Raw genomic sequence first — 27,301 nt, 5'->3', positions numbered from 1 at the left:
TAGCTTGTTGCCATTTCTGGAGCAGAAGGGTCTTATTCTCACAATGCTGGTATGCTCTCTCGCGTACTCTGAACTTCCTTATTGTTTTAGTTTGCTGGGTTACTGTTTCAAGTCAGGGCACCTTCACTCTGCTCTCCAAGTGTCTGTGATATAGGTGAGTCTATTGCTTCCCTCAGAAGGACTTATGTTTACAGCATGTACAATGTATTGTATTTGTTTGCTCTTTTAAAAATCTCAGCGCACGCACACTTCAAATCTCGTGCATTTGTAATTTTTGTCACCACAAGCAATTTTATGATGCACTGAAACTTTTCAACTTCCACTACTGCAAAAAGCTGACTTAGTCCTGCTTGCAAATGAACCAAGCTATTTCTTGACATTTGTATGTGACCTTTTGCGTTTTAATCAAATGTTCCCTGTGTTGCCTTTTCAATTAGTGTGAGATTTGAACTATTTTGAACTATGTCTCCATGTCATCAGCAGTAACAAAACAATGTCCTCTGATGATCTACTGCTGACTGAGGTTATATATTGTGGGGAAAAACAACATTTGTGTATTTCATCTCAAAGTCTGGGTTGTTGGAGGAAGTCGCCAGGTTAATTTGGTGTCTTTATTAAATTTGAGCTCAAATGACCTTAGTCTATTACGGTATGAGGAGTTTGCCATGGAGGTATGCTCTGTCTTAATGAGTGGGTGGCATGCTTTAGTTGGTTGATTTCCCTCTACTTAGATAATGGGTGATTCAGTTCATTATTTGGTCATTCATGTTAACACCCTTACAGAAAAAACATGTGGAAATGAGTTCATATTCAAATTGACATGCGAAAACAAGTGTTTGTAACACTTCACATATGATCACATTTTCACATGTATAGTTTAAGGTTATCACGTTACCACATTAACTTCACATAAGATCACACGTAATCATATGAAAACGTGTTTTTGGAGCACTTCACGTGATCACATGTAAAATGAATGTGTTTTCTTTGTAAGGGCATGCTCTCCTATCACGGTTGGATACAAAGCCTAACCTTAAACCGTTAGCTGTCGCTCAGCATCTTAAATAAGCATGCCCCATTCAAAATATGTAGAACTAAGAACAGATATAGCCCTTGGTTCACCCCAGACTTGACTGCCCTTGACCAGCACAAAAACATCCTGTGGCATTCTACATTAGCATGGTTTCGCCACCGCGATATGTAACTTTTCAGGGAAGTCAGGAACCAATATACACAGTCAGTTAGGAAAGCTAAGGCTAGCTTTTTCAAACAGAAATTTGCATCCTCTGGCACTAATTCCAAAAAGTTTGGGACACTGTAAAGTCCATGGAGAATAAGAGCACCTCCTCCCAGCTGCCCACTGCACTGAGGCTAGGAAACACTGTCACCACCGATAAATCTACGATAATCGATAATTTCAATAAGCATTTTTCTATGGCTGGCCATGCTTTCCACCTGGCTACCCCTACCCCGGCTAACAGCTCTGCACCCCCTGCAGCAACTTGCCCAAGCCCCCCCTGCTTCTCCTTCACCCAAATCCAGACAGCTGATGTTCTGAAAGAGCTGCAAAATCTGGATCCCTACAAATCAGCTGGGCTAGACAATCTGGACCCTCTCTTTCTGAAGTTATCCTCCGCAATTGTTGCAACCCCTATTACTAGCCTGTTCAACCTCTCTTTCATATCGTCTGAGATCCCCAAAGATTGGAAAGCTGCCGCGGTTATCCCCCTCTTCAGAGGGGGAGACACTCTAGACCCAAACTGTTATAGACCTATATCTATCCTCCCCTGCCTTTCTAAAATCTTCGAAAGCCAAGTCAACAAACAGATCACCGACCATTTCGAATCCCACCGTACCTTCTCCACTATGGTTTCCGAGCTGGTCATGGGTGCACATCAGCCACGCTCAAGGTCCTAAACGATACCATAACCACCATCGATAAAAGACAGTAGTGTGCAGCCGTCTTCATCGACCTGGCCGACTCTTTTCTCTGTAAATATCAATGATGTTGCTATTGCTGCTGGTGATTCTCTGATCCACCTCTACGCAGACGACACCATTCTGTATACTTCTGGCCCTTCTTTGGACACTGTGTTAACAAACCTCCAAACAAGCTTCAATGCCACACAGCACTCCTTCCGTGGCCTCCAACGGCTCTTAAATGCTAGTAAAACTAAATGCATGCTCTTCAACCAATTTCTGCCCGCACCCGCCCGCCCGACTAGCATCACTACTCTGGACGGTTCTGACTTAGAATATGTGGACAACTACAAATGCCTAGGTGTCTGGTTAGACTGTAAACTCTCCTTCCAGACTCACATTAAGCATCTCCAATCCAAAATTAAATCTACAATCGGCTTCCTGTTCTGCAACAAAGCCTCCTTCACTCATGCTGCCAAACATACCCTCGTAAAACTGACTATCCTACCGATCCTTGATTTCGGTGATGTCATTTACAAAATAGCCTCCAACCACTCTACTCAACAAACTGGATGTAGTCTATCACAGCGCCATCCATTTGGTCACCAAAGCCCCATATACTACCCACTACTGCGACCTGTATACTCTCGTTGGCTGGCCCTCGCTACATATTCGTCGCCAAAGCCACTGGCTCCAAGTCTTTGCTAGGTAAAGCTCCGCCTTATCTCAGCTCACTGGTCACCATAGCAACACCCACCCATAGCACGCGCTCCAGCAGGTATATTTCACTGGTCATCCCCAAAGCCAACACTTACGTTGGCCGCCTTTCCTTCCAGTTCTCTGCTGACAATGACTTCGACGAACTGCAAAAATCACTGAAGCTGGAGATATCTCCCTCTCTAACTTTAAGCATCAGCTGTCAGAGCAGCTTACCGATCACTGTACCTGTACATAGCCAATCTGTAAATAGCAGACCCAACTACCTCATCCCCATATTGTTATTTATCTTCTTGCTCTTTCGCACCCCAGTATCTCTACTTGCACATCATCATCTGCACATCTATCAGTCCAGCGTTAATGCTAAATTGTAATTATTTAGCTTCTACGCCTCTATTTATTGCCTTACCTCCCTACTCTTATGCATTTGCACACAGTGTACATAGATTTTTTCTATTGTGTTATTGACTGTACGTTTCTTTATGTGTAACTCTGTGTTGTTGTTTTTGTCGCACTGCTTTGCTCTATCTTGGCCAGGTCGCAGTTGTAATCTGGTTAGGTGTATATATATATTTTTTAAAACATTAGCTGTTTTTTGTGTGCTGTAGAATGTGGAATAATGGTCACTGTGGAATAACTGTATGAATACATTAGGTTTCACTAGGGCTGTGCACAGTGTGTTGTGAGTCTGTTGGTCGTTATAATTAGAATTGAAAAAGCCTGCTAAACCCCCTAGAGTTGATGTCCGTGCCCCCATATAAAATAATTAGCATAATAAAAAAATCCCCATAAAAATCTGTCAGTTTATGCTAGAGATATTTATTGGATGCGTCTCAATACACCGCATCCGCCGATGTCGCACTTCCTCATCTGCGGTGAAAGGTGTCAGAGCTAGAGCGGTATTTGTCAGCCATGAGACATCCCGAACGTCGGTCTCCTCACAGAATTGTCTGTAGCGTTCGAACAGTTTGGCCCACAACTATTATGACCCCTCTATTGAAAGAGAACACGAAAGTGTTCTCTGTTTTGCTCCATGTCCCCCACAAGCGTCTTGGATCTCTGATATCTGTACAGCCGATCTGCCAACTTCTGTCTGAGGCGTCCGAACAGTTTGGACTACACACTAATATTACCCATCTGTGGAAAGGTGAGACTCTCACAAACACATATGTCAGTTGTTTTGCTCTAGGATGCCCACAGACTCATCTGAAGGTCCCTGGTACCAGTTGAAAAAATGAATGGAAATGTATATGGAGACAGTTTAGTGCCTTCTTAAAAGTTCCATACAGTTTAGTAGACTGTAATGGGTTAATTCTACAGTTTTTACATACTTCATTATTTAAATAACTTTATACTTATCTTTATCAGTTAAACATCTTTATCAGTTAAACAAGATAATTTGCTTCTTTATGTCACACCTTGATCTGTGTCACCTGTCTTTGTGATTGTTTCCACCCCCCTCCAGGTGTTGCCCATCTTCCCCATTATCCCCTGTGTATTTAGACCTGTGTTCTCTGTTTGTCTGTTGCCAGATTGTCTTGTTTGTTCAAGCCAACCAGCATTTTGTGTCTCAGCTCCTGCTTTTTCCAGTTTCTCTTTTCTCGCCCTCCTGGTTTTGACCCTTGCCTGTCCTGACTCCGAGCCCGCCTGCCTGACCACTCTGCCTGCCCCTGCCCCTGAGCCTGTCTGCCGATCTGTACCTTTGCCACCATCTGGACTACCGACCTCTGCCTTACCCTGAGCCTGCCGCCCAGTACTGTTGCCCCACCTCTGGTTTCTGACCCCTGCCTGCCTTGACCTGTCTATTGCCTGCCCCTGTTGGAATATTAAACTATTGTTTATTTGATGTGGTCTGCATCTGGGTCTTACCTTCATACCTGATACTTTGTGTCTCTCATCCATTATTTTGGACAGTTTAGATTAGGCCAACTGGCTTTCTCATTTATCATTTGAGCTGAGTAGTGCTGTGTGTTCAAGAGTAGAATGGTTTCAGATCTAAGTGATTATATCCTATGACTTTGGTTTTGATTATCTGCTGTGTGACGAAACATGTTTTTCTGCTGTGACCAAAGATTTTTCCCAGAAAGATGAACAGAACAATTCCCGGCTTAACCCACTTTGTCAGGGTTTTTGGAGACGACTCTCCCCCTCCCATGGTAACCTGAAATTGAGAGAATATGAGGGGACTAGAGTGGGTAGCTAAAAGGTCTGGTCTCCTCCTGCAGGCTCCTTTAGAAGATGGCGGAGAGCTCTTGGGAGAGGGGTGGGGAAGGGGGGGACATGGGGAGAGAGAGGTCACATGGGCTGGGAGTAATTCTGAGTATTGCTGCAATGCTGGCTTTGTTAGATTTTGCCTGTTTTTAGGACATGGAATCAATGTGTGCATTTGCAAATTGGATGTTATACTTTACCATTTGGATGAGTCACATGACTGCTGTGGCAAAATTTCCCCATCACAACTCATATAATCAATCTGAATGAATTGTTTACAATTTTAGCTAGTTAGAAGAAGTGAATTTCTGTACCTTTATTTCTATTCAGATGTTTTCACATCTTCTCAGCTATTGTTGACCTTTAGTTGCAGTGCAGTAACCACTTGCTGAATTATTGTAGCCTTTAGTTGTTATACCATAAGGGGGTAAACACCTACCCACACAGAACAATGACGGCCTAGGAACAGTGGGTTAACAGTGGGTTAACTGCCTTGTTCAGGGGAAGAACGACAGATTTTTACCTTGTCAGCTCGGGGATTCGATCTAGCAACCTTCCGGTTATTGGCCCAATGCACTAGCCACAAGGCTACCTGCTGACCCAAATATACCAACCACACAATGGAAAAGAGTACTTCCTGTTATTTGTTTACTGTGACAGTTTCAAGTCAAGAAAAGATTGTCAAAGAGTTTATGATGCTCAGTCAAGTTCAGGCTATCAGTCATCATCCCAGTATGGAACCAGAAGTGTAGAGAGCAGAGAGATAACTAAATCTCTATGCACACAGGACTCTACCCACACACTCACATATACTTACACTGATACCCCAATACACACACACACACACACACACACACACACACACACACACACACACACACACACACACACACACACACACACACACACACACACACACACACACACACCGCACACACACGCCCACACACACACATGCTTACTGACGCCACACACACTCACACACACACACATGCACACACACACTTTCATACTCACCACATACGCTGCTGCAACTGCTCCACATATGCTGCTACTACAGCTCAGTCTATCATCTATCCTGTTGCCTTGTCACTTTACCCCTACCTATATGTACATAGCTACCTCAATTACCTCCGTACCCCTGCACATCAACTCGATACTGGTACTCCCTCTATATAGACATGTCATTTTTACTTGTTATTTTTATTCGTTCACTATGTATTTATTCCCTCTGTTACTATTTCTTTTTTTTTTGTCTTTAACTCTGGATTTTTGGAAAAGGATTTGCAAGTACCGATTTCACTGTTAGTCTACACCTGTTGTTCACAAAGCATGCGGCAAATAAAATTACATTTTGATTTGAGATAAGACTTCAGGTATAGTGGGCTTTTTTCTTTACAACCACTGATAGTTCATTGCATTTTGTCAAAGTCACATATGCTTTGTCATATTTTACTGGCCGCACAATTCAGTCCCATAAATGTGATGTTAATGTGGCTAAAATATTATTATGTGGCTAAGAGATTATTGACTCTTTTCACTAAATCATGAATTGATGGTCTTTGTTAAAAATTGAATTCATGCATGTTTTGCTTTTGCAGCCATTACCTACGGTATGTCTTATGATGGGAAAAATCTCTATCTTTCTGTCATTCCCACATGTGGGGACATTATAATGTTGGTGTCTATGCGCTGCTTGTAGATACTGACTGCGTGTATGTGTGCGCATGCGTGTGTGTGTGTGTGTGTGTGTGTGTGGGGCGCTAGGAGGGAGGCTCAGGCAGATATGTGTTAGCTAATGCTGTCTGAGAGCAGCTGGGCAGGGCTAATAAACGAACAATAACACAATGACATCACCCAGAGAGAGAGTGGGGGCGCGTGCAAGCGAGCCAGAGTAAGGGAGAAGCTCAGATGCAGAGAGGCAGGAGAGAGAGAAAGCGTGTGTGAGTGGGAGACCACTGGACAGTACTCACTCAACACTGACAGGGGGATACAGCTCTTTCCAGAAGATTTTGCCGATTATTATTTTTTTTCTTCTCCCTCTCTTCCATTGCACCTCTCCCCCTCCCCCTTTCCCCTTCCCCTCATCCTCTGTCAGCCCGTCTCAGCCTCTGCTTCCGGCTGCTCCTCCGGGCATGCTACTTAAGCCAAAGTATGGCCGCTTTCGCAACGCCTCTGTGACCTCCTCCGACGACCTGATGCAGAGCTTAGCCATGAGCGGCAAAGTGGTGGCCACCCCGGTGGTCCTTTCCTCCGCCCCCAGTCTGCCGCTGCCCCCCCTGCCTCCTCTGGAGTCCATCCCCGGGTCCTCCTCCGCAGCCCCGGCCCTGGCCGACTCCCCCTGCCTGGACGGGGAGCAGGACGCCACCACCACTTTCTGCATGCTCATCCCCAGGATGCCTCAGTGGAAGTTCTCCAACACTCTGCTGAGCAGGAGCCCCTCTAACTCCAGCTCCAGCAAGGACTCCGGCAAGACAGCAGCCCCCTCATCGCAGGGCTCGCACGGCCCCAGTGGCCCTTCTGTCCCCAGTGGTCCCGTGGCAAGTCTGGCCGCTGTTTTGAACTCCTGTGACCCTGTGTGTGTCACCCCCTGTTCCCTACAGGCCATCAGCAGGCAGAGATCTGCAATGCGCTCAGCCAGTCCAGGGGGCCACGGAGCAGGGGCTGCAGAGGGCACAGGGAGCCCTGGGGGCCACAACGGCTTCAGGACAGGGATGAACCGCAGGACCAGGGTGGAGGGCATGTGGCTGGGAGGGGAGGACTTCAACCAGAAGGGCAGCTTCATCCACAAGCCCTCCCAAGGATGGCTGCACCCAGACAAGAACATCACAGGCCCTGGGGCCTCCTACATTATCAGGGTGAGTCACCATGCGTGCAGTCCCTCTACAGCTCTCTGCATTACCCACATATTGTTTTCATTCTGTGTATATTAAAGCATTCCTGCATTGCATTTTTTTAAGGGTTGTCTTCCGTGCTGTTAAATACTGTATCTGTCAGGGATAATTTGACAGCTTGTTGATGCTTTCCACCCAGAGTTCCTGTTATGTTGTTTACAAACAAACCTGTAGAATAGTGAATAATTTAAATCCCTTTCGGAGTAAAGCTTTAATAAGACAACACTGTCAGAAAGATATCCTGTTTGCAGATGACATTGGGACGTCTCATTCCTTGGAAATAATATCAGAATGTTAAGATGAGAAACCACCCTAAGTGTGTCTCTTGGATACAATGGGACATTAGGATGCCGGGCAGTGTGTTATGCAGCCAATGTGTCGAGGCTGAGGAGTTAGATGGCTCTCTCTGCTTTATGTGGTGTGATGTAGTGGGCTGGGGAGACTGCGTCAGCCTTCAGGCTTTCGGGTGGGTGGATGTCAGTTGAGTGAAATAAAGAGAATGGAATCGTAAACTGAACAAGAAATATTGCATGTGGTGAATGAGTGATACGTGGAGTGAGTCAGAATCTATATTAATAGAATGTGCATAACAAAGCACAATAATTTAATGAGGTTCATCTCTAGTTTCAATGAAGTGTGTGTGTGGGAGGGGCATGCTTTGTGATTAGCCTGATTGCGCCTAACTGAAGGATTGGATGTCATGTTACTTCAGACAGACAGACATACATTACATCGTCGTAATCAGTGACAACGGTTATTTCCTTGTTACAAATCCTGATGGTAGTGGATATTATGGTATGTGTTATCGCACATTGAGTTAAAATACACCTGAAATAACAAATTATAGTATTGTTGATAAAAAGCTTTTCCTGATCTCCCAACACAGAAGCAAAAAAGCAAATATACAAAGATTTAGATATCATTTCCTGGTCTAAGCTGGTGACTTTGGCTCACAAAGGGTTACATCCGAGGCAGAGTGTTTGACGTCAATGTCAATGATCTCCCCCTCCTTTACTCCCCCCAGCCTCAATAAAACGACATGGCTCTTTATTAGCCCAGTCTAGGCCCAAGCACGCTTTGTAATTACATTACACACAGGCACCATTCATTCCTATATTCAATTACATTTAATCACAGTCATTTGCATCACATGTACTGGGGTAGAACTAGCGTGACATAGCAGGGTATTCTAGTCCATCTGTCGTAGCAGACAGCAGAGAGAGAACACTCAGCCAGGGGTTTCCCTCAGCTCTAATCCTGCTTTCCTCACATGCCTAACATAGTCCGCAGCTAAGCATGCTACAAGGAGAAAAAATACCAAAGAGCATTATAGGAAGTATTTCAGTACTGTTATGCCCTGCACCAGTTTTCATTAGCAGTTTGCTGTAGCCTACCATTATAATAATATTTAAATGGCCCCTGCAGCCAGCCAGGCAGATAAGATGGCAGTGTGTGTATATATATATATATATATTACTGTCTGTATGACAGCAGATTTCTGCTGCGCTAAAGCTTTTCTCTCTGCCATCTTTATATCTTTATATCTTTATTTTTTATTTAACCTTTATTTAACTAGGAAAGTCAGTTAAGAACAAATTCTTATTTACAATCACGGTCTACCAAAAGGCAAAATGCATCCTGCGGTGACGGGGGCTTGGATTAAAAATAAAAATAAATGAAATAAAAATATAGGACAAAACACACATCACGACAAGACAGACAACACTGCATAAAGATAGACCTAAGACAACGACACAACATGGTAGCAACACAGCATGGCAGCAGCACAACATGGTAGCAGCACAAAACAGGGTACAAACATTATTGGGCACGGACAACAGCACAAAGGGAAAGAAGGTAGAGACAACGATACATCACGCAAAGCAACCACAACTGTCAGTAAGAGTTTCCATGATTGAGGCTTTGAATGAAGAGATGTGTGCTGCTGCCATTGTTTTTATTGTTGTTTTTTATTTTCTTATTTTACCAGGTAAGAAAAAACACATACTCATTTACAGCAACGACCTGGGGAACAGTTACAGGTGAGAGGAGGAATGAGCCAATTGGAAGCTGGGGATGATTAGTTGGCCATGAGGGACAAGTTGGGAATTTAGCCAGGACAATCACCCTTACGGCCTTCCCTGTGGCTCAGTTGGTAGAGCATGGTGTTTGCAACGCCAGCATGGTGTGTGCAACGCCAGGGTTGTGGGTTTGATTCCCACGGGGGGCCAGTACAAAAATAAAAAATACATGTAAAGAAATGCATGAAATGAAATGTCCAGACGCTCTGGATAAGAGCGTCTGCTAAATGACTAAAATGTAAAAATGTACAATAAGTGCCATGTCATCTTTAGTGACCGTAGAGAGTCAGGACACCCGTTTAACGTCCCATCTGAAAGACAGCACCCTACACAGGGCAATCACTTTCCTGGGGCATTGGGATATTTTTTTTTAGACCAGAGGAAAGAGTGCCTCCTACTGGCCCTCCAACACCACTTCTAGCAGCATCTGGTCTCCCATCCAGGGACTGACCAGGATCAACTCTGTTTAGCGTCAGAGGCCAGCCAGCAGTGAGATGAATGCCACATCGTCTTCTCTCTTCTCTGCTGGAAGGAGACACAGGCAGACAGACAGGCAGACAGACACCATTGTGCACATTTCCTCCTAGGCACTTCCTCCCTGTCCCTGCAGCCAGCCGACCACCCCGGCAAGCTGAGGCAGCAGCTGTGGTGTGGTGGTCCTGCATCTGCCTCTTCCACAGCCATTCCACCGCAATGCAGGCCTTCTGAAACCAAACCCACACAGCTGCCATCCATCCACCCTGACCTGGAAAACTGCAACATGAGAAATACTAAGAGTTATTCAGTGAAAAGAAAAAGACTTGCACCTTGGTTGGACAGTAAGGTAGCGACAGTGCAGTATAACTTTTCCACCTAGAAACATGAGCCCCTAGCCAGTATCTCCCTGCATCTATCTAGAGAGCCGAGCATCAACAACATAGATATTAGATCGACTTCGGCTGGAGACTTGAACAGGATGTTCTTGGAAAGAGGGACCAAATTTGCCTCTGTAATATGATAGATACCCTTTGTTGACCGTCACTTCCTTCAAGGCAACGCAACAGTGAGGATGGCGTGTCTTTCAGAGGAAGAGAGCTGGCTAAGAAGAAGGACACATTGTCACGCCCTGACCGTAGAGATCCTTAGTATTCTCTATGTTTGGTTAGGTCAGGGTGTGACTCGGGTGGGAAAGTCTATGTTTTCTGTTTCTTTGTTTGTGGGCCGAGTGTGGTTCCCAATCAGAGGCAGCTGTCTATCGTTGTCTCTGATTGGGAATCATACTTAGGCAGCCTGTTTTCCACCTGTGTTTGTGGGAGGTTATTTTCTGTTTAGTGTCTGTGCCTGACGGAACTGTTCGCTTTCATTTTGTTGCTTTTGGTTATTCTTGTTTGAGTGTTTCTTGAAATAAAGTATCATGAACACTTACCACGCTGCGCCTTGGTCCACTTCTCCTTCTAACGACGTGCGTTACAGAACCTCCCGCCTAAAACGGACTGGAGAAATACTGGCAGCGTGGCCAGGAGGAGTGGACATGGGAGGATATCCTGGACTGCAAAGGGCCCTGGACGCAGATTGGGGAGTATCGCCGTCCAAGGGAGGAATTAGAGGCAGCAAGAGAGGAACGGCGACGATACGAGGAATTAGCACGGCAACGACGGAAGTCTGAGAGGCAGCTCCCCAAAAATGTTTTTGGGGGGGCACATGGGGAGATTGGCGGAGTCAGGGTTTAGACCTGAGCCAACTCCCCGTGCTTACCGTGGGGAGCGTGTGACCAGTCAGGCACCGTGTTATGCGGTGATGCGCACCGTATCTCCAGTGCGCATTCACAGCTCGGTGCGCTCGTTGCCGGCTCCCCGCATTTGCCGGGCTAAAGTGAGCATTCAGCCAGGACGGGTTGTGCCAGCTCAGCGCTCCTGGTCTCCAGTACGCCTCCTCGGTCCAGGATACCCTGCGCCAGCTCTACGCACTGTGTCGCCAGTGCGCCTTCACAGCCCAGTGCGTCCTGTGCCGGCGCCCCGCACTTGCCGGGCTAAAGTGAGCATCCAGCCAGGATGGGTTGTGCCAGCCCTATGCTCCAGACCTTCAGTGCGCCTCCATGGCCCAGTATACCCTATGCCTGCTCCACGTACCAGGCCTCCAGTGTGTCTCCCCAGCCTGGTAAGCCCTGTGGCAGCTCCACGCACCAGGCTGCCAGTACGTCTCCTCAGTCCGGTGAGACCTGTTCCAGCTCCACGTACGAAGCCTCCAGTGACGATCCATGGTTCGAAGCCTCCAGTGATGATCCATGGCACGAAGCCTCCAGTGATGATCCATGGCCCAGCGCCTGTAGTGATGATCCATGGCACAAAGCCTCCAGTTATAATCCATGGCCCGGAGCCTCCAGTGATAATCCATGGCACGAAGCCTCCAGTGATGATCCATGGCCCGGAGCCTGTAGTGACGATCCATGGCACGAAGCCTCCAGTGATGATCCAGGGCACGAAGCCTCCAGTGATGATCCATGGTGCGGAGCCTGTAGTGACGATCCATGGCACGAAGCCTCCAGTGATGATCCAGGGCACGAAGCCTCCAGTGATGATCCATGGTGCGGAGCCTGTAGTGACGATCCATGGCACGAAGCCTCCAGTGATGATCCAGGGCACGAAGCCTCCAGTGACGATCCATGGTGCGGAGCCTGTAGAGACGATCCATGGCGTGGAGCCTCCAGCGACGGTCCCCGGTCCGGAGCCTCCAGCAACGGTCGGCAGTTCGGAGCCTCCAGCGGGGTTTCCCAGTCCGGAGCCTCCGGCGATGATCTACGGTCCGGTTCCTCCGGCAACGATCCAGTGTCCGGAGCCTCCAGCGACGATCCATGGTCCGGTTCCACAAAAGTGGGGGGAGCCCCAAGCGGAGGGGGATCTGCGTCCCGCACCGGAGCCTCCACCGAGAGGAGATGCCCACCCGGACCCTCCCCTATAGGTTCAGGTTTGCGGCCAGAGTCCGCACCTTTGGGGGGGAGGGGGGGGGGGGGTACTGTCACGCCCTGACTGTAGAGATCCTTAGTATTCTCTATGTTTGGTTAGGTCAGGGTGTGACTCGGGTGGGAAAGTCTATGTTTTCTGTTTCTTTGTTTGTGGGCCGAGTGTGATTCCCAATCAGAGGCAGCTGTCTATTGTTGTCTCTGATTGGGAATCATACTTAGGCAGCCTGTTTTCCACCTGTGTTTGTGGGAGGTTATTTTCTGTTTAGTGTCTGTGCCTGACGGAACTGTTTGCTTTTGTTTTGTTGCTTTTGGTTATTCTTGTTTGAGTGTTTCTTGAAATAAAGTATCATGAACACTTACCATGCAGTCCCGTGTGGCTCAGTTGGTAGAGCATGGTGTTTGCAATGCCAGGGTTGTGGGTTTGATTCCCACGGGGGACCAGTATGGGGGGAAAAAAAGAATAAGTAAAAAATTTATGAAATGTATGCATTCACTACTGTAAGTTGCTCTGGATAAGAGTGTCTGCTAAATGACTAAAATGTAAAAATGCCTTGGTCCACTTCTCCTTCTAACGACAAGCATTACACACATTTTCTGAATTTCTCTGGAATGTTTCTTGGAAATGCTGCATCACAGGTTTCCGGAAGGGAGTATTGGAGATTATGTCTGGGGGGGCAGAAGTAGAGTAGAGCGCTTGGAAGCACAGTGTATCATCCAAGAGAGTGACAATGAAGGCATTGAGAAGGAGAGGGAAAAGGAGGGAGAGGAGGAGACTGTCTGACTGATGGAAGACTTCCCCTGTCTCCTAATCTGGTTAGGGTGCTTGTTTAGCTCTCAGGCAGTGGAGTTAGCCTGATTATTTCTTTCCCTGTCTCTGGCAGCAGCCAGCCACAACAACAGATCCAGACAAACTACACATACAGTAACAAGACATTGATTGAGCTTGAGTCAAATGAGGATGCATAGGTTGGCTAAGCTCCTACACCTGTGAAAGTGAAGGACTACAGTATACCTACCCCATACACTGCATGTGCAACACATTAAGAACGTTCTTCCTAATATTGGTTTGCCTCAATTCATCATGGGGTCTACAAGGTGTTGAAAGAGTTCCACAGGGATGCTGGCCCATGTTGACTCCAGTGCTTCCCACAGTTGTGTCAAGTTGGCTGGATGTCCTTTGGGTGGTGGACCATTTTTGAGACACACAGTAAACTGTTGAGCATGAAAAACCCAGCAGCGTTGCAGTTCTTGACACAAACCAGTGCGCCTGGCACCTACTACCATACCCCGTTCAAAGGCACTTAAATATTATGTCTTGCCCGTTCACCATCTGAATGGCCCACATACACAATTAATGTCTCAAGGCTTAAATATCCTTCTTTAACCTGTCTCCTCCTCTTCATCTACACTGATTGAAGTGGATTTAACAAATGACATCAATAAGGGATCATAGCTTTCACCTGGATCCACCTGGTCAGTCTATGTCATGGAAAGAGCAGATGTTGCTAATGTTTTGTGCACTCAGTGTACATACAGCAGGTTGATACTGTATAGTGGAAGCACAGTCAACTTGGTGTGCTCTTTAAAAGTAGCACAGTAATGCAAATGGGTCTGCGTAGGTGTATCAGTCAATCAGTGAGAAGTGTGTGTGTGTGTGTGTGTGTGTGTGTGTGTGTGTGTGTGTGTGTGTGTGTGTGTGTGTGTGTGTGTGTGTGTGTGTGTGTGTGTGTGTGTGTGTGTGTGTGTGTGTGTGTGTGTGTGTGGGTTTACTCGGCTGATTTATCTGTTGTCTATATTGGTGTTTGGTTTAAATTGGCTTATATCTATGATGTTTATTTTACTCCGATGCTGATATGGTTCAGTAATACAACCCATTTAATGTCCTAGTATACGTAGCATACGTATGGTGTATAATAGTATTTTTGGTAGTTGATGGGAGTTTCAGTGTGACTAATAACAGACTCCAGTGGAGCCCTGGTGATGAAGTAACCTCTCCCAGAGCACTTTCCCTGGTCCCCCGTGACACACACTCTCACAAACACACACCCACACACAAAACACGCATAAACACACACACACACACATGCTCCATTGGGGCCTCTGAGGCTGCAGCTCCCTAATCTAATACCCATTATTACCACCTTAACCTGACCATTACCCCGTCCCTAACACTGCCTGCAAATGACTGGGCCTCAGTCATATTGACTATGTTACTATATAGGGTATTAGTACTATGGTAGAGATATTTTTCATACTGTACAGTAATGTGTTAACCATTCTGGAAATACATGCCACACTGTGTGTGACCCATTGCCGTAGGGCCATGTATCAGTGAAAAGGGCGGTCATGACAGTTCCTGTCTTGTAAAGCACTGTATGTATTAACGACCCTCTAATTGGATTGAGAAAAGGAATCTGTAGAAGAATAAATCTGGGTTGGAAATCTGTCATGTAATAAAGTATGGTTTTTTTTTGTCTTTGCAGTACATGGGCTGTATTGAGGTGTTGAAGTCGATGCGATCGCTGGACTTCAACACTCGGACCCAGGTGACGAGGTAAGCGAGAGTTGAGTTTGTCCTGCTTGTGATGAGTCAGTAGAACCCGATCTGAGCAGAGGGAGAAGGTAAACACAAGTCACAGTGATACCAAATCAGGTAGAGATTCACAGGCATGCCAGCCCTGCTTTCCCCTGTAATGATATCACTAGAAGGCCCAGAATACTGTGTGACATTTTGACTGAGCTATTTATGCATGTAAATGGCACATGTGAGCTTTTGCTGTGTGCGTGACTGTTGGCACTCACACGTGTGTTTGTGTGTCTGTGTGCGCGGGGCTCCATGCCTTAGTTGGAGCAGTGTAGTCCCTCCCTATATTTCTCTCCTCCATGATCGATTGTCAGTAATCTGAGCCCACACACACACAGGGCTTAAGTGCTGGGGAAGAGGCAGAGATGGAGTGATGAAGAGATCTATTATTGATAATGCTCACTAATGACTGTGGAGAGCTGAGCTGCAGTGGTCCACATGGACTCTACCCTGCCTGTCTGTGGGAGACAGAGTAAAACAACAAGGAAGAAGGAAGTGGGAGAAATATAATGTTTATATGGTTTAAAGAGCAGAGATTGAAGATGGATGTATTTATGACAGTGTTATGGCAAGATCTATGATATAATGAACTTACCAGTGCTCCATTTTAATCATTTAGTAACGAGCTCAGTTGTCATTGCTTTCAGAATGACATTTGTTTACACTATACCGTTATTGTTTAAGGATGTTGAAGAACAGTTTGGGATTTGTACATTTAACCATGCATTCCGAATGAATGAGTTTTTCCTGTTCTGCTTCTATTAGTTTTTTTCCTGTTGTGTATTTTCTGCAGTCGTTTGTTATTGGCAGCTTAACAAAAAGCCTGACATTCCCCATGAAACAACTTCAAAGACTGCCTGGAGATTAAACCACTGATTATTTGTTGGTCCAGCATGAGTCTGAAGGTCCTCTTTGACAGGTCATGCAGTGTCATGGTTTTGGACCAATATGCTCCAATGGGACTGTACTTGGCCAGGACAGAGACTGCAGACTAACACACCAAAACACTCACGCCCAGGATCCATGCACTGCTATTCTCCCAGGCCTCAAGTTGAGTCACATGCAAATGCTGTTTTTCAAAACTCTCTTAAAAGTTCTTTACTAGAGATGGACGGTGATCCTTGACTCTAGCTGGCGTCACCACCTGTCCCCTCTGTCCCCTGACAGACCCTGTGTTCCGGCTATCTCTGCCACCACACAAGGGGACAACATCATCAGACATCATCACTCATTAGTCCCCAAGGCTGCCCATGCTCACAGTTAGAGCAGCTTAATGGCATAGAATACACTGCAGTAGTGCACCACAAAATGTGGCTCTCCCATTGCTTCTGAATCAGGAGAATAAATGGAGAGGAAAATGAAGGCTAATCGAATAGAGCCTAATGAGCCCATAAATCCTCAGACCAAGACATCAATCATGCTGAGATGTTTTTGTTCCTTACCCAAACAGAATTTACTGGGGAGAATGTGCTTATGTGAACTCAGCTGAATAGGATATTGATATTAAGTGTTCCTCCTGTTAGCCTTGTGTAAACTGAGATTAGACATCTTCTGTCCTGCTTTGTTCTGAGGGACCTCGCCGTGACCTTTGAAGTGAGATGGATTGGTGACCCCTGACCTCTGACCTGAGGCTGAGGGAGGGGCTACTGACCTGCTTTCTCTATAGCTTACGTAACCACTTCACCCATAGGCTGTCTATAGGTTGATGATGAAGGAGTACAGTTAGACTGTTCAACCTTTTCCCATGTAGCTGCTTGATTTGAACCCCTAGCCCATATCCTCTTTAGTAGATCTGAGTGGATTGGCTAGGTGTATCCAACATGGCAAGATGCTCTTCTAGCCTATCAAAGGGCAAGATGGAAATATTACCATGATGCTCAGATCTAGAACTCTTCAAGGGTATGGTTAAGGGGGAGATATGGGATTCAGTATGGCTGTAACTGTCTCGTCTTAGTGTGTTGTCATTGTGACCCCTCCGCCTCTCCTCTTTCCCTCTCCACCCACACAGGGAGGCCATCAACAGACTGTGTGAATCTGTGCCTGGGAGTAAGGGGGCCTGGAGGAAGAAGGTGGGTGAAAAAATCTGTTGATGCAACACTGTAGTTAAGTGTGTGTGTGTGATGCTAACCCAGGCTCTGTGCTCCTGTCCTGAAGAACATTAACAAGGCCCTGCAGTCCATCATGGGGAAGAGTAACCTGCGCTTCGCTGGTATGAGCATCGCTGTCAACATCTCTATAGAGGGCCTCAACCTGCTCATCCCCACCACACGACAGGTTAGGGATCCCCTCTCTTCAACTAACCACAGAACATAGCACAGGATATCACACCCAGGGCCATCATTGGAGTATGGCAGTCGCCATATCCTAGCTCAAAACCAAAAATATAAAAGCAGGCTACAAAAAAGTAGACCAAAATGATTCCAATCCCGATTAAAATGCAACGGCTGTTTAGTGTGTTGGTTGGCTGGCTTTATGACCATACAGAGCATCGATCGGAGAGAAGCTGCCAGTCTAGCCTGCATGCCTTTCTCTCACTTTAAAGTGGAACTGAAACACTCAAATCAACCTACATCATTGCTTTACATGTCGATGTTAGGTTTTCTTGTTGAATGTGCTTTTAGAACATAATATTATACATTTTTTGAGCACCTAGCACAAGCTTCGAGAGATGTGGCCGCAGCCATATTGAAACAGCGTCATGGGAATGGTAGAGCGTCCGTCTGCCTACTTTACTCATGGATTTTTTAAAACAAGACTCTGATCAAGAAGTGAATAAACTTAAAGTTTAAACTACCAATTTGAGATGGAAAAACAACTAAATACACACAATCATGTTAACAAGCCTTTATAATCCGGTTAAAAATCCACTTGCATACATTTCTGAGCTCATTCAGCTGTAGGCTACATTACAGTGATTTTCACATGGGCAGTGGATCTACTTTTACCCGACATTATGTAAGCTAGCTAAATGCATGATGTCCACAAGAACGAAGTTGGTAACTGGCATCGAATAAGCCGGAATAGTCCAGTCAAAAACCCACGTTTTTGTGTTCATTCAGCGAGTAAGGTCTAACTGTGTTAAACAGTTTTGACATGGGCATCGGATCATACTGTGTTAGACGAAGTTAAGGCCTTTTCTCACCAACTGCTTTGCGATCTTTTTGTCCAAATCCATCTTATTTTCATAAACTGTGTTTTTATTGTTGTCAAAATGAAAGCATTCTCATTGAGGCTACTAACATGCATTGTAATCTGTGCTGCCTGTCAGACGAACCATTCAAGGGATGTCATTGGTGACACGTTATCAAGATGGCGGCACGTAGTAGTCAGATGAGGCAATTTCCAAACGTTTTAACATAAATATGAGTTTTAGCAGTTTTAAGGGTAGCATCATGCTTCTTTATCACATTTGGTTAACAAAATCACCTTAACTTACTAAAATATTTCAGTTCATCTTTAAGAAGGCAAAGAGCAGAGACAGTGCCAGAGAGTTTGCTTTACCAGTCAGACATTTAGGCAGTGCACCGATTGATTTGAATTTGATGTCTGCATTTGACCTCGGCCTAGTAAGCCTCGTGGCCAGCTGTTTTATGCATCTGTTACTTTCACATTAATCTCGGCATTTGAAGTTGGCCTTGTTGTGACTTGATACCGTGTATTATGCATCTATTTCATGTTGCACGGTATGGGCCTTTCCACAAGTAAATGCATCATTTTATGATGCGGTTGACATTGTATATGCCGTTCCACGGACATTTAAACCTATTATTGCGGTGATAATTAATGGCTGGGGTCATTTTTGTTTGTTTTTGTTGTTCTCCAAATAGCATTTTAGAGTTTTTCAATTGTGTAGAAATGCAGTAAATGACATTCAACTTCCCCCACCATGGAGAGGTGAGACCAATGGGGCTAGCTAATGCCAAGTGTGTGAAATGAAAGGTGTGATCAGGCGCGTCAGTTCAGCTAAACCTAAGGAATGACAAAGCTAGGGAATGACAAAGCTAGGGAATGGCAAAGCTAGGGAATGACAAAGCTAGGGAATGGCAAAGCTAGGGAATGACAAAGCTAGGGAATGGCAAAGCTAGGGAATGACAAAGCTAGGGAATGGCAAAGCTAGGGAATGGCAAAGCTAGGGAATGGCAAAGCTAGGGAATGACAAAGCTAGGGAATGACAAAGCTAGGGAATGGCAAAGCTAGGGAATGGCAAAGCTAGGGAATGACAAAGCTAGGGAATGGCAAAGCTAGGGAATGACAAAGCTAGGGAATGGCAAAGCTAGGGAATGACATGCTAGGGAATGGCAAAGCTAGGGAATGACAAAGCTAGGGAATGGCAAAGCTAGGGAATGGCAAAGCTAGGGAATGGCAAAGCTAGGGAATGGCAAAGCTAGGGAATGACAAAGCTAGGGAATGGCAAAGCTAGGGAATGACAAAGCTAGGGAATGACAAAGCTAGGGAATGGCAAAGCTAGGGAATGGCAAAGTGGGGTGGGGGGGGCGATCACACTTCATATCACACACTTGGCTTTGGCTAGCTCACAGCAGGGTAGTGCAACACAAAACAATACATTGCTATCTTTTTAGCTTCCTGTTTTAGGATAGCTGATTAGTAGAAGATGTGATATTGATGTGGTGAAGGACTGATATAAAGTCTGCACCTTCCTTTCTTTCTCTCTCTCTTTCACAGGTGATAGCACACCATCCCATGCAGTCCATCTCCTTTGCCTCTGGGGGAGACACGGTGAGAGTTGGCAGCATAAGTGCACTTTAGGCTTTCCCTGTTTTCGTCTGTCTGTTTGTTGAAATGGGCCTCTTGGTAGACTGCATGTCTGACTTGGCTGCTTTTGACCGTTTTCCAATCCTGTGACCATCTTATTCAATTATATTCTAATTCATCAGAGTTTATTGAGGTTTTTCCCTCTGTTGCAGGACACGCCCGATTATGTTGCTTATGTGGCCAAAGATCCAGTCAATCAGAGAGGTATCTTCAGTTCACCATTCTATTTCATAAACAGAAATAATATGTCTATTATACGTCCATGCAGTTTCTTCCTGGTATTAAACGCATGAGGGTTTACTGACAATATGGTTCACTAACAGTTGTTAAAGATATTGATGTTTCTAACTATTCTTTAAAATATAAGTTGTTATGCTCACAGGGGCGTTGCAGCGCTCACATCCTCTGTGTTCTCTTCAGCATGCCATATCCTGGAGTGTTGTGACGGTCTAGCCCAGAATGTCATCAGTACCATCGGCCAGGCCTTTGAACTGCAGTTTAAACAGTATCTCCACAGCCCTCCCAAAGCCATCCCCACCATGGAGAGGTGAGACCAATGATTTATATATACACTAGATCAAGCCTGATGAGGAGTTGGTTATTTGAATCAGCAGTGTAGTGCTAGGGCCAAAAACCAAACGTTACCCAGGACCAAGTTTGAGAAACCCTGCAATAGATGACTGATAGGAGACGCTGGGTTGAAGCCACCGTGCCTCCACCATTGCAAAAAATAGTTAGGAAGCTAAAGAAATGCATTTATTAATGTCTACATTAGTTTTTGCCACGTTTATTCTATTACAGACACCTTTGTGCATACTTTTAAATTAGATCATGTGAGCTAAACATAAAAATGTAAAAAGTATAGAAAAACATATAAAACAATGTGTATTTTCGGGCAACCTGACCAAATTCACATAGTAAGTTAGAGATCTGTCATTCTCATTGAAAGCAAGTCTAAGACGTGGTAGATCAGTTCTATGTTCACTATTTCTATGCTTCCCATTCTTATGTTTCGTTTTTTGCGTTTTTTACTTTGGTTTTGTACACTAGCTTGAAACAGCTGAAAATACAATATTTTTGGTTATGAAAAAGATATTTCACAGCGGTTTAGATGGTACAATGATTCTCTACACTATACTTCCTTGTTTTGTCACATAAACTATTAGAGTTTTAGCAACCAGGAAATGGTGTAGCGACTTTCTGCATAGTGCAACTTTAAAGTCAGATTTTTTGAGATGACTAATGTTACTGTCCCCACTACAACAACATAAAAGACTTAAATACACACAATGTATTCATCCTATGTGGTTAGCACACATTGGTACAGTGCAAGCATGGTGTCCTATTTAAAGCGTTGACTTGCATTTTACACTGACACACACTAAACTTGATATGAAACTCGTCCTTTTTTCTCTCGGTCAGGTGTTAGAAATGTGATATGCTGCGCTTAGATTTCAGCCCATCGTCCTGTTTTGAGCCCAATTAAATCAAAACGGTTATTTAAAGTGTAATGTGTTTCGCTGTGTCACCGGGTAGACGGAAGAACTCTACTGTACCTGCTCTGCTCTTGATTCAAATGTATCTCCTGCTACCAACAATATAACCATTCAAACCTAGTGTTTTATGTTATCGGCTGTGGAGGATGTGTCTGATCCCTTTTCCTTGTCACATTTGGAAATTCAATTACCTCTATTCTAACCGTGTCACCTCAGGAACATCAGGACAGAGGACTCGGCGTGGGGTGATGACGAGGACTCCTCGGAGCATGACTACTACAACAGCATCCCAGGGAAGGAGCCTCCTGTTGGAGGAGTGGTGGACTCGAGGCTGAGGCCTTGTACGGCCTTGCTGGGCCACGTCCACAGCCAACCACAGAGCAAGGCAGTGCAGGTGATTCCCCAGCCTCCAGGATTACCTACATAAACCCTTTGATCTAGTATCTGTGGACACACGACTGATGACCTTGCCTGCCTTTCCCCCATAATGTCTATAAGAGAGAGCTGTGGGCTTACAATAGCAGTGAACTCAATAACTGTAGATGTGCCTGCTACATAGTTACAAGAGATAGACATCACAGGAGATAGAAACCAGGCCTCTGGGTTGCCTAATTGGTGAGAGGAAAGTCTTCCTTATACCCTACAGTCTATACTGAGGATTCAAACATATGGTGTCTGTAGAAGTGTATTACATAGGCAAGAGAGGAACTATTTATTAACAGGTGGTCTGAAGAGTCATAAAGAAACACATGTCTACTATTAGTAATGCTAATGAGATTTTGTGGAATCTGTTTTTAGATGGGTTCTCCGGCCAGGAGAGACACTGCGTCCTACCCCTCAGGTCAGCTGTGCTACGAGCTTCACTGGGACACTGAGAACAACGGCAGCTCAGGTGAGACACCATGTGGCCTGATATGGTACTGCAGGACACAATACTGCAAGTCATAGGCATTATAATGGTTGGGTAAATAATTCATTTTCATTCCCATATCATTTCACCAAAGTATATACACTACATGGCCAAAAGTATGTGCTCGTCAAACATCTCATTCCAAAATCATGGGCATTAATATGGAGTTGGTCCTTCCTTTGCTGCTATAACATCCTCCACTCTTCTTGGAAGGCTTTCCACTAGATTTTGAAACATTGCTGCGGGAACTTGCTTCCATTCAGCCACAAGAGCATTAGTGAGGTCGGGTACTGATGTTGGGCGATTAGGCCTGTCTCGCAGTCGACTTTCCAATTCATCCCAATTATGTTCGATGGGGTTGAGGTCATGGGCTCTGAGAAGGTGAGTCAAGTTCTTCCACACCGATCTCGACCAACCATTTCGTTTTGGACCTCGTTTTGTGCACGGGGGCATTGTCATGCTGAAACAGGAAAGGGCCTTCCTCAAACTGTTGCCACAAAGCTGGAAGCACAGAATCGTCTAGAATGTTATTGTATGCTGTAGCATTAAGATTTCCATTGCTCCAGAGTCCAATGGTGGCGAGTTTTACACCACTCCTTTTGACGCTTGATCTTAGGCTTGTGTGCAGCTGCTCGGCCATGGAAACCCTCCTGACGAACAGTTCTTGTGCTGACGTTGCTTCCAGAGGCAGTTTGGAACTCGGTAGGGAATGTTGCAACCAAGGACAGATGATGTTTGCACGCTACGCGCTTCAGCACTCGGCGATCCCGTTCTGTGAGCTTGTGTGGTCTATCACTTCGCGACTGAGCCGTTGTTGCACCTAGATGTTTCCACTTCACAATAACAGCACTTACAGTTGACCAGGGCAGAAATTTGACGAACTGACTTGTTGGAAATGTGGCATTCTATGACTGTGCCACATTGAAAGTTACTGAGCTCTTCAGTAAGGCCATTCTACTGCCAAAGTTTGTCTATGGAGATTGCATGGCTGTGTGCTCGATTTATACACCTGTCAGCAACGGTTGTGGCTGAAATAGCCAAATCCACTCATCTGAAGGGGTGTCCACATACTTTTGGTAATGTAGTGTGTTAGTAAACTGAGTTGTGATTGACAGGTCTGACATCAGATGGGTACCTGCGGGCAGATGGCCATCCCCCGGGAAGTAGGGACTATGAAGAGCACCTGTATGTGAACACCCAGAGTCTGGAGGGCCTGGAGCAGGGAGCAGAGGGCCATAGGGGGGCCAGGGGGCCAGACAGCCCCAAGAAAGACATATTTGACATGAGTGAGTCTCATCAACAGCTACCCATCTGCTGAACACAGCCACTGACACAATAGAGATACCGTTATTATTCAAGATGTGGGGAGTATCTGGGCAATTGGGTTGGCATGTATGGATGATGTCATTCATGTTACAGGTTCCGTGTGTGTGCCATGCATGTGTTCTCACTCTTCCTGGTTCTCTGCAGAACCCTTTGAGGATGCTCTGAAGATGCACGAGGCCGGTGGTAACGGTGGGGTGCGTGTGTTGGAGGACCAGTGGCCCAGTCCGCCCCGGCGTCGTGCCCCTGTCGCCCCCACAGAGGAGCAGCTTCGGCGGGAGGCCTGGTACCATGGCCGTATGAGCCGCCGGGACGCTGAGAAACTGCTGGTCCGAGACGGGGACTTCCTTGTACGAGACAGTGCCACCAACCCAGGCCAGTACGTCTTGACGGGCATGCACTGCGGTCTGCCCAAACACCTGCTACTGGTCGACCCAGAGGGAATGGTGAGTGATAACCGCTGAGTGATAAACAATATTGGATGGGGAAATTATGGTCTATGGGGCTGGAGAGTATACAGAAGACTCAAGGCTACTTATGCAAAAATGTCTACCAACCTGTTTTCACTTTGTCATTATGGGGTAATGTGTGTAGATTGATGAGGATTATTTAATCCATTTTAGAATAAGGCTGTAACGTAACAAAATGTGGAAAAATTCAAGGGGTCTGAATACTTTCTGAAGGCACTTTAAATAGTTTACTGAAATGATGTCAGTCACCTGAAATGTGAATTTGTTTATTTAGCTACAGTCAAGCATTAGCATTGTTGTGCTAGTGCAAAACATGCTAAAGAATAATAGTGGTAGCACCCCTCTTAGCAATTGCTCCAGAAAGCTGATACTTGTATTTTTTTACTTAGCTACAGCCTAGCATGAGTATTGTTGAATGCAAAACAATGGTGGTGGGAGCATCCCTGTTAACATGCATCAAGAAGTAGCCATTTAAACTCTTTGTGACCTACTAACATCTGTTAGCCCACTCCTCCCCGTCACTGCCAGGTACGAACCAAAGACATGCTGTTTGAGAGTATCAGTCACCTGATCAGCTACCACCTGAAGAACGAGCTGCCCATCGTGGCAGCCGAGAGCGAGCTGCACCTCAAACAGGTGGTCCGGAGGAAAGAGGGGACAGCGTTCTGGAATGGTAAGAGACAGAAATGACAGCCCAAAGTGATTGTGCTCAGCACTGCCTAGTTCTATTTGAATTACTGTTTTGTGATAACCTTTGTTTCAGTGTGGGCAGTTTATTGATACATTATAGTGTTTTAATAAAGTTTATGTTGTAGATTTTAGTGTTCTGCTGGTCTAGTTCTTTAGTATGTGTTTGATTGATATCCTTTGAAAGTTTTCCAATTTTGCCTGTTTTACTAGGAGTCAGAGGTGTGTCCATATAACCCCCAGGGAGGAAGATCTTCACTTTGTCATATCCCCAGAATCAGAGCTTTCGCAGGGGTAGGAGAACACAGGCAACTCCCTCTGTCCAGGACCCAAGGGCATGGCTGCAGTACCTGGCTGCCTCCGACAGTGCCGACAAACTTTCCACCATCTCCACCTGAACTCTCAGTATACAGTCATTAAGCTAACCGACGCCTCGGAACAGCCCAGCCAATCACAAGGATGGAATGTGAGGTCACAGAGGGTCACAGTCACATACAGTAGTTGTTCCATAGGAAAGCATCATTTTTGAGTGCATGATGATGTTGCACCTCATACTGAGTCTCATACTGCTGATGTCATACGCAGTCCCAGAATGATTTGGGTTCCCTGTGTCTTTCAACGGACAAATGTGAACATTTTAAATGATATGTGAGAAACTCCTGGCAGCAAAATATCACTAAATTGTTTTATCAGAATGCAGTTCTTTGCTCCTCAGACATTGGGATGCTTTAATGGACTTTTATAAACTGTTCATCTGCAGCAGCAGCACCTTCATGATTTATTCATATGTAATCTCAGGACCTAATTCTGAAGGCGTTAAATATCTGATTGCATGAATTGAAATATGCTTCAGAGATAGAGTACTAACCAGACACCAACCTTGAAAATGTGTCTGTCTCACTGTCCCATCAATATCCACAGGAAGTCTGCATAACACAACATTGGGTATATACAGTTGGCCAAAACACATGGGTAGAACTCCAAATATCAATGTGTTTAATATTAACCACATGCTTGTCAAAGTGTTTGTATGGGACAGTCATAGCTCGTCAGTGAATACCTACCCAAGTTGTGTGTTACCATGCCTACTGTGTGAAGTTATCACACTGGTCAGAGCCTGTGCTCTCAGAAGGCAGACTACACTCAGTGTAAAGATAATTAAGACCCATAAAATAGTTCAGTGCCTTAATACTTGGTGTTTCATATCTTTCCTCCCAAATCACTTGTGCAGTATCATACATTCTATATATACCACAGCAGAAGACAGTAGTGTGTGCTGCATGTATGTATGCCCTGAGAGCAAATGGCAAATTTTCTTGCCATGCCAAATCACACTTTAATCAATGAATGGACTGAAAGTCAAATCATCCCTTTTTATTGTGAAACTTTCTATAAGCTGCTGATTGGGGGGGGGGGGGGGGGTGTAAATACTGTAGAACACTGGCTGTCGTCTTTTGTGTGCTTCCTATTCTATTGTACCAGTCCTCCAATCAACACTCTTCATGAGCATAGGCCCTTACTGATTTGATCACCATCCTGTGTTGTTAATGGCAACATGTTTTATCAATAGATAGGGGATCTCCTGGTATCTGCTGTGTCCTTGTCTCAGTCCAGGCACAGGGAGACAGAGAGGACATGGCTTTCTGTGATGTTAGTGTACTTTACAGTATGCAACTTTTCCAAATGACCCCTTTGCTTTATCAGGCCTTTCTTGTATCTACTCTTCTTTGAACTAAATACATTTTTTTCAATAAAATGTGTCAAAATTAAGGTTATTCAAATGTGTGTGGTTTGTGTTGGATCCAATCCACATCATTCGGGGTGGCAGGTAGCCTAGTGGTTAGAATGTTGGACTAGAAACTCAAAGGTTGCAAGATCGAATCCCTGAGCTGACAAAGTAAAAATCTGTCGTTCTGCCCCTGAACAAGGCAGTTCCTAGGCCATCATTGAAAATAAGAATGAGTTCTTAACTGACTTGCCTGGTTAAATAAAGGTAAAATAAATAAAAACTCTTCCTCTGTCTGGATTGATTAGGAATGTAGGCTAATGTTGATGTTTTAAAGTGAGATGTACATACAGTATGGAGTGGCTCCATGAAAAGTCCAGCTGTCAGGCATTATTTGAGCACATGGCCGCCCCCAATGAAGACTGGTCTTTTCCATTTGAAGGACCCATGAGTGCCAACATGTGAAGTTCCTAGAAGTATGTCAAATGAAAGCTAAAAGTATATATTTTTTTGATTTTTTAATTAAGGCTATATACATTTTCCACCATTTCCCACCCTTAAAATTAGA

At 45.2% G+C, this 27,301-nt stretch overlaps 1 protein-coding gene across 3 annotated transcripts; it reads left to right on the top strand.

The window, feature by feature from the left end:
* Nucleotides 1-3: 3 nt before the first annotated feature.
* shc2 (SHC (Src homology 2 domain containing) transforming protein 2) lies at nt 4-26,777 on the top strand. 3 transcript variants are annotated; one of them, XM_014169718.3, is made up of 14 exons: nt 4-154; nt 7,452-7,706; nt 15,248-15,318; nt 17,357-17,417; nt 17,503-17,622; nt 20,032-20,085; nt 20,274-20,325; nt 20,542-20,668; nt 21,834-22,011; nt 22,416-22,509; nt 23,643-23,813; nt 23,998-24,296; nt 24,825-24,993; nt 25,221-26,777. In XM_014169718.3, the coding sequence occupies exons 2-14, from the start codon at nt 7,476-7,478 to the stop codon at nt 25,241-25,243; spliced, it is 1,650 nt and encodes a 549-aa protein (XP_014025193.3). In that variant the 5' UTR covers nt 4-154; nt 7,452-7,475; the 3' UTR covers nt 25,244-26,777. The 3 variants fall into 3 exon arrangements, with proteins under 3 accessions (XP_014025193.3, XP_014025191.3, XP_014025189.3); XM_014169716.3 differs by lacking the exon at nt 4-154 and having other exon boundaries at nt 5,784-7,706; nt 24,849-24,993; XM_014169714.3 differs by lacking the exon at nt 4-154 and having other exon boundaries at nt 5,784-7,706.
* The last annotated feature ends 524 nt before the right edge of the window (nt 26,778-27,301 follow it).

The sequence above is a fragment of the Salmo salar genome, chromosome 23, assembly GCF_965601325.2.
Source record: "Salmo salar chromosome 23, fSalSal1, whole genome shotgun sequence".
NCBI classification, from domain to species: Eukaryota; Metazoa; Chordata; class Actinopteri; order Salmoniformes; family Salmonidae; genus Salmo; species Salmo salar.
The sequence above is the reverse complement of the archived record's forward strand: the minus strand, read 5'-3'. Positions and strand labels throughout refer to the sequence as shown.

Excerpts from the sequence above, each read along its gene's own strand:
- shc2 (XM_014169714.3), top strand. The coding sequence starts at position 6,984 with ATGCTACTTAAGCCAAAGTATGGCCGCTTTCGCAACGCCTCTGTGACC. Across the intron at positions 7,707-15,247 it reads GGGCCTCCTACATTATCAGG|TACATGGGCTGTATTGAGGT; the intron begins GTGAGTCACCAT and ends TTGTCTTTGCAG. Across the intron at positions 22,012-22,415 it reads CACAGAGCAAGGCAGTGCAG|ATGGGTTCTCCGGCCAGGAG; the intron begins GTGATTCCCCAG and ends ATCTGTTTTTAG.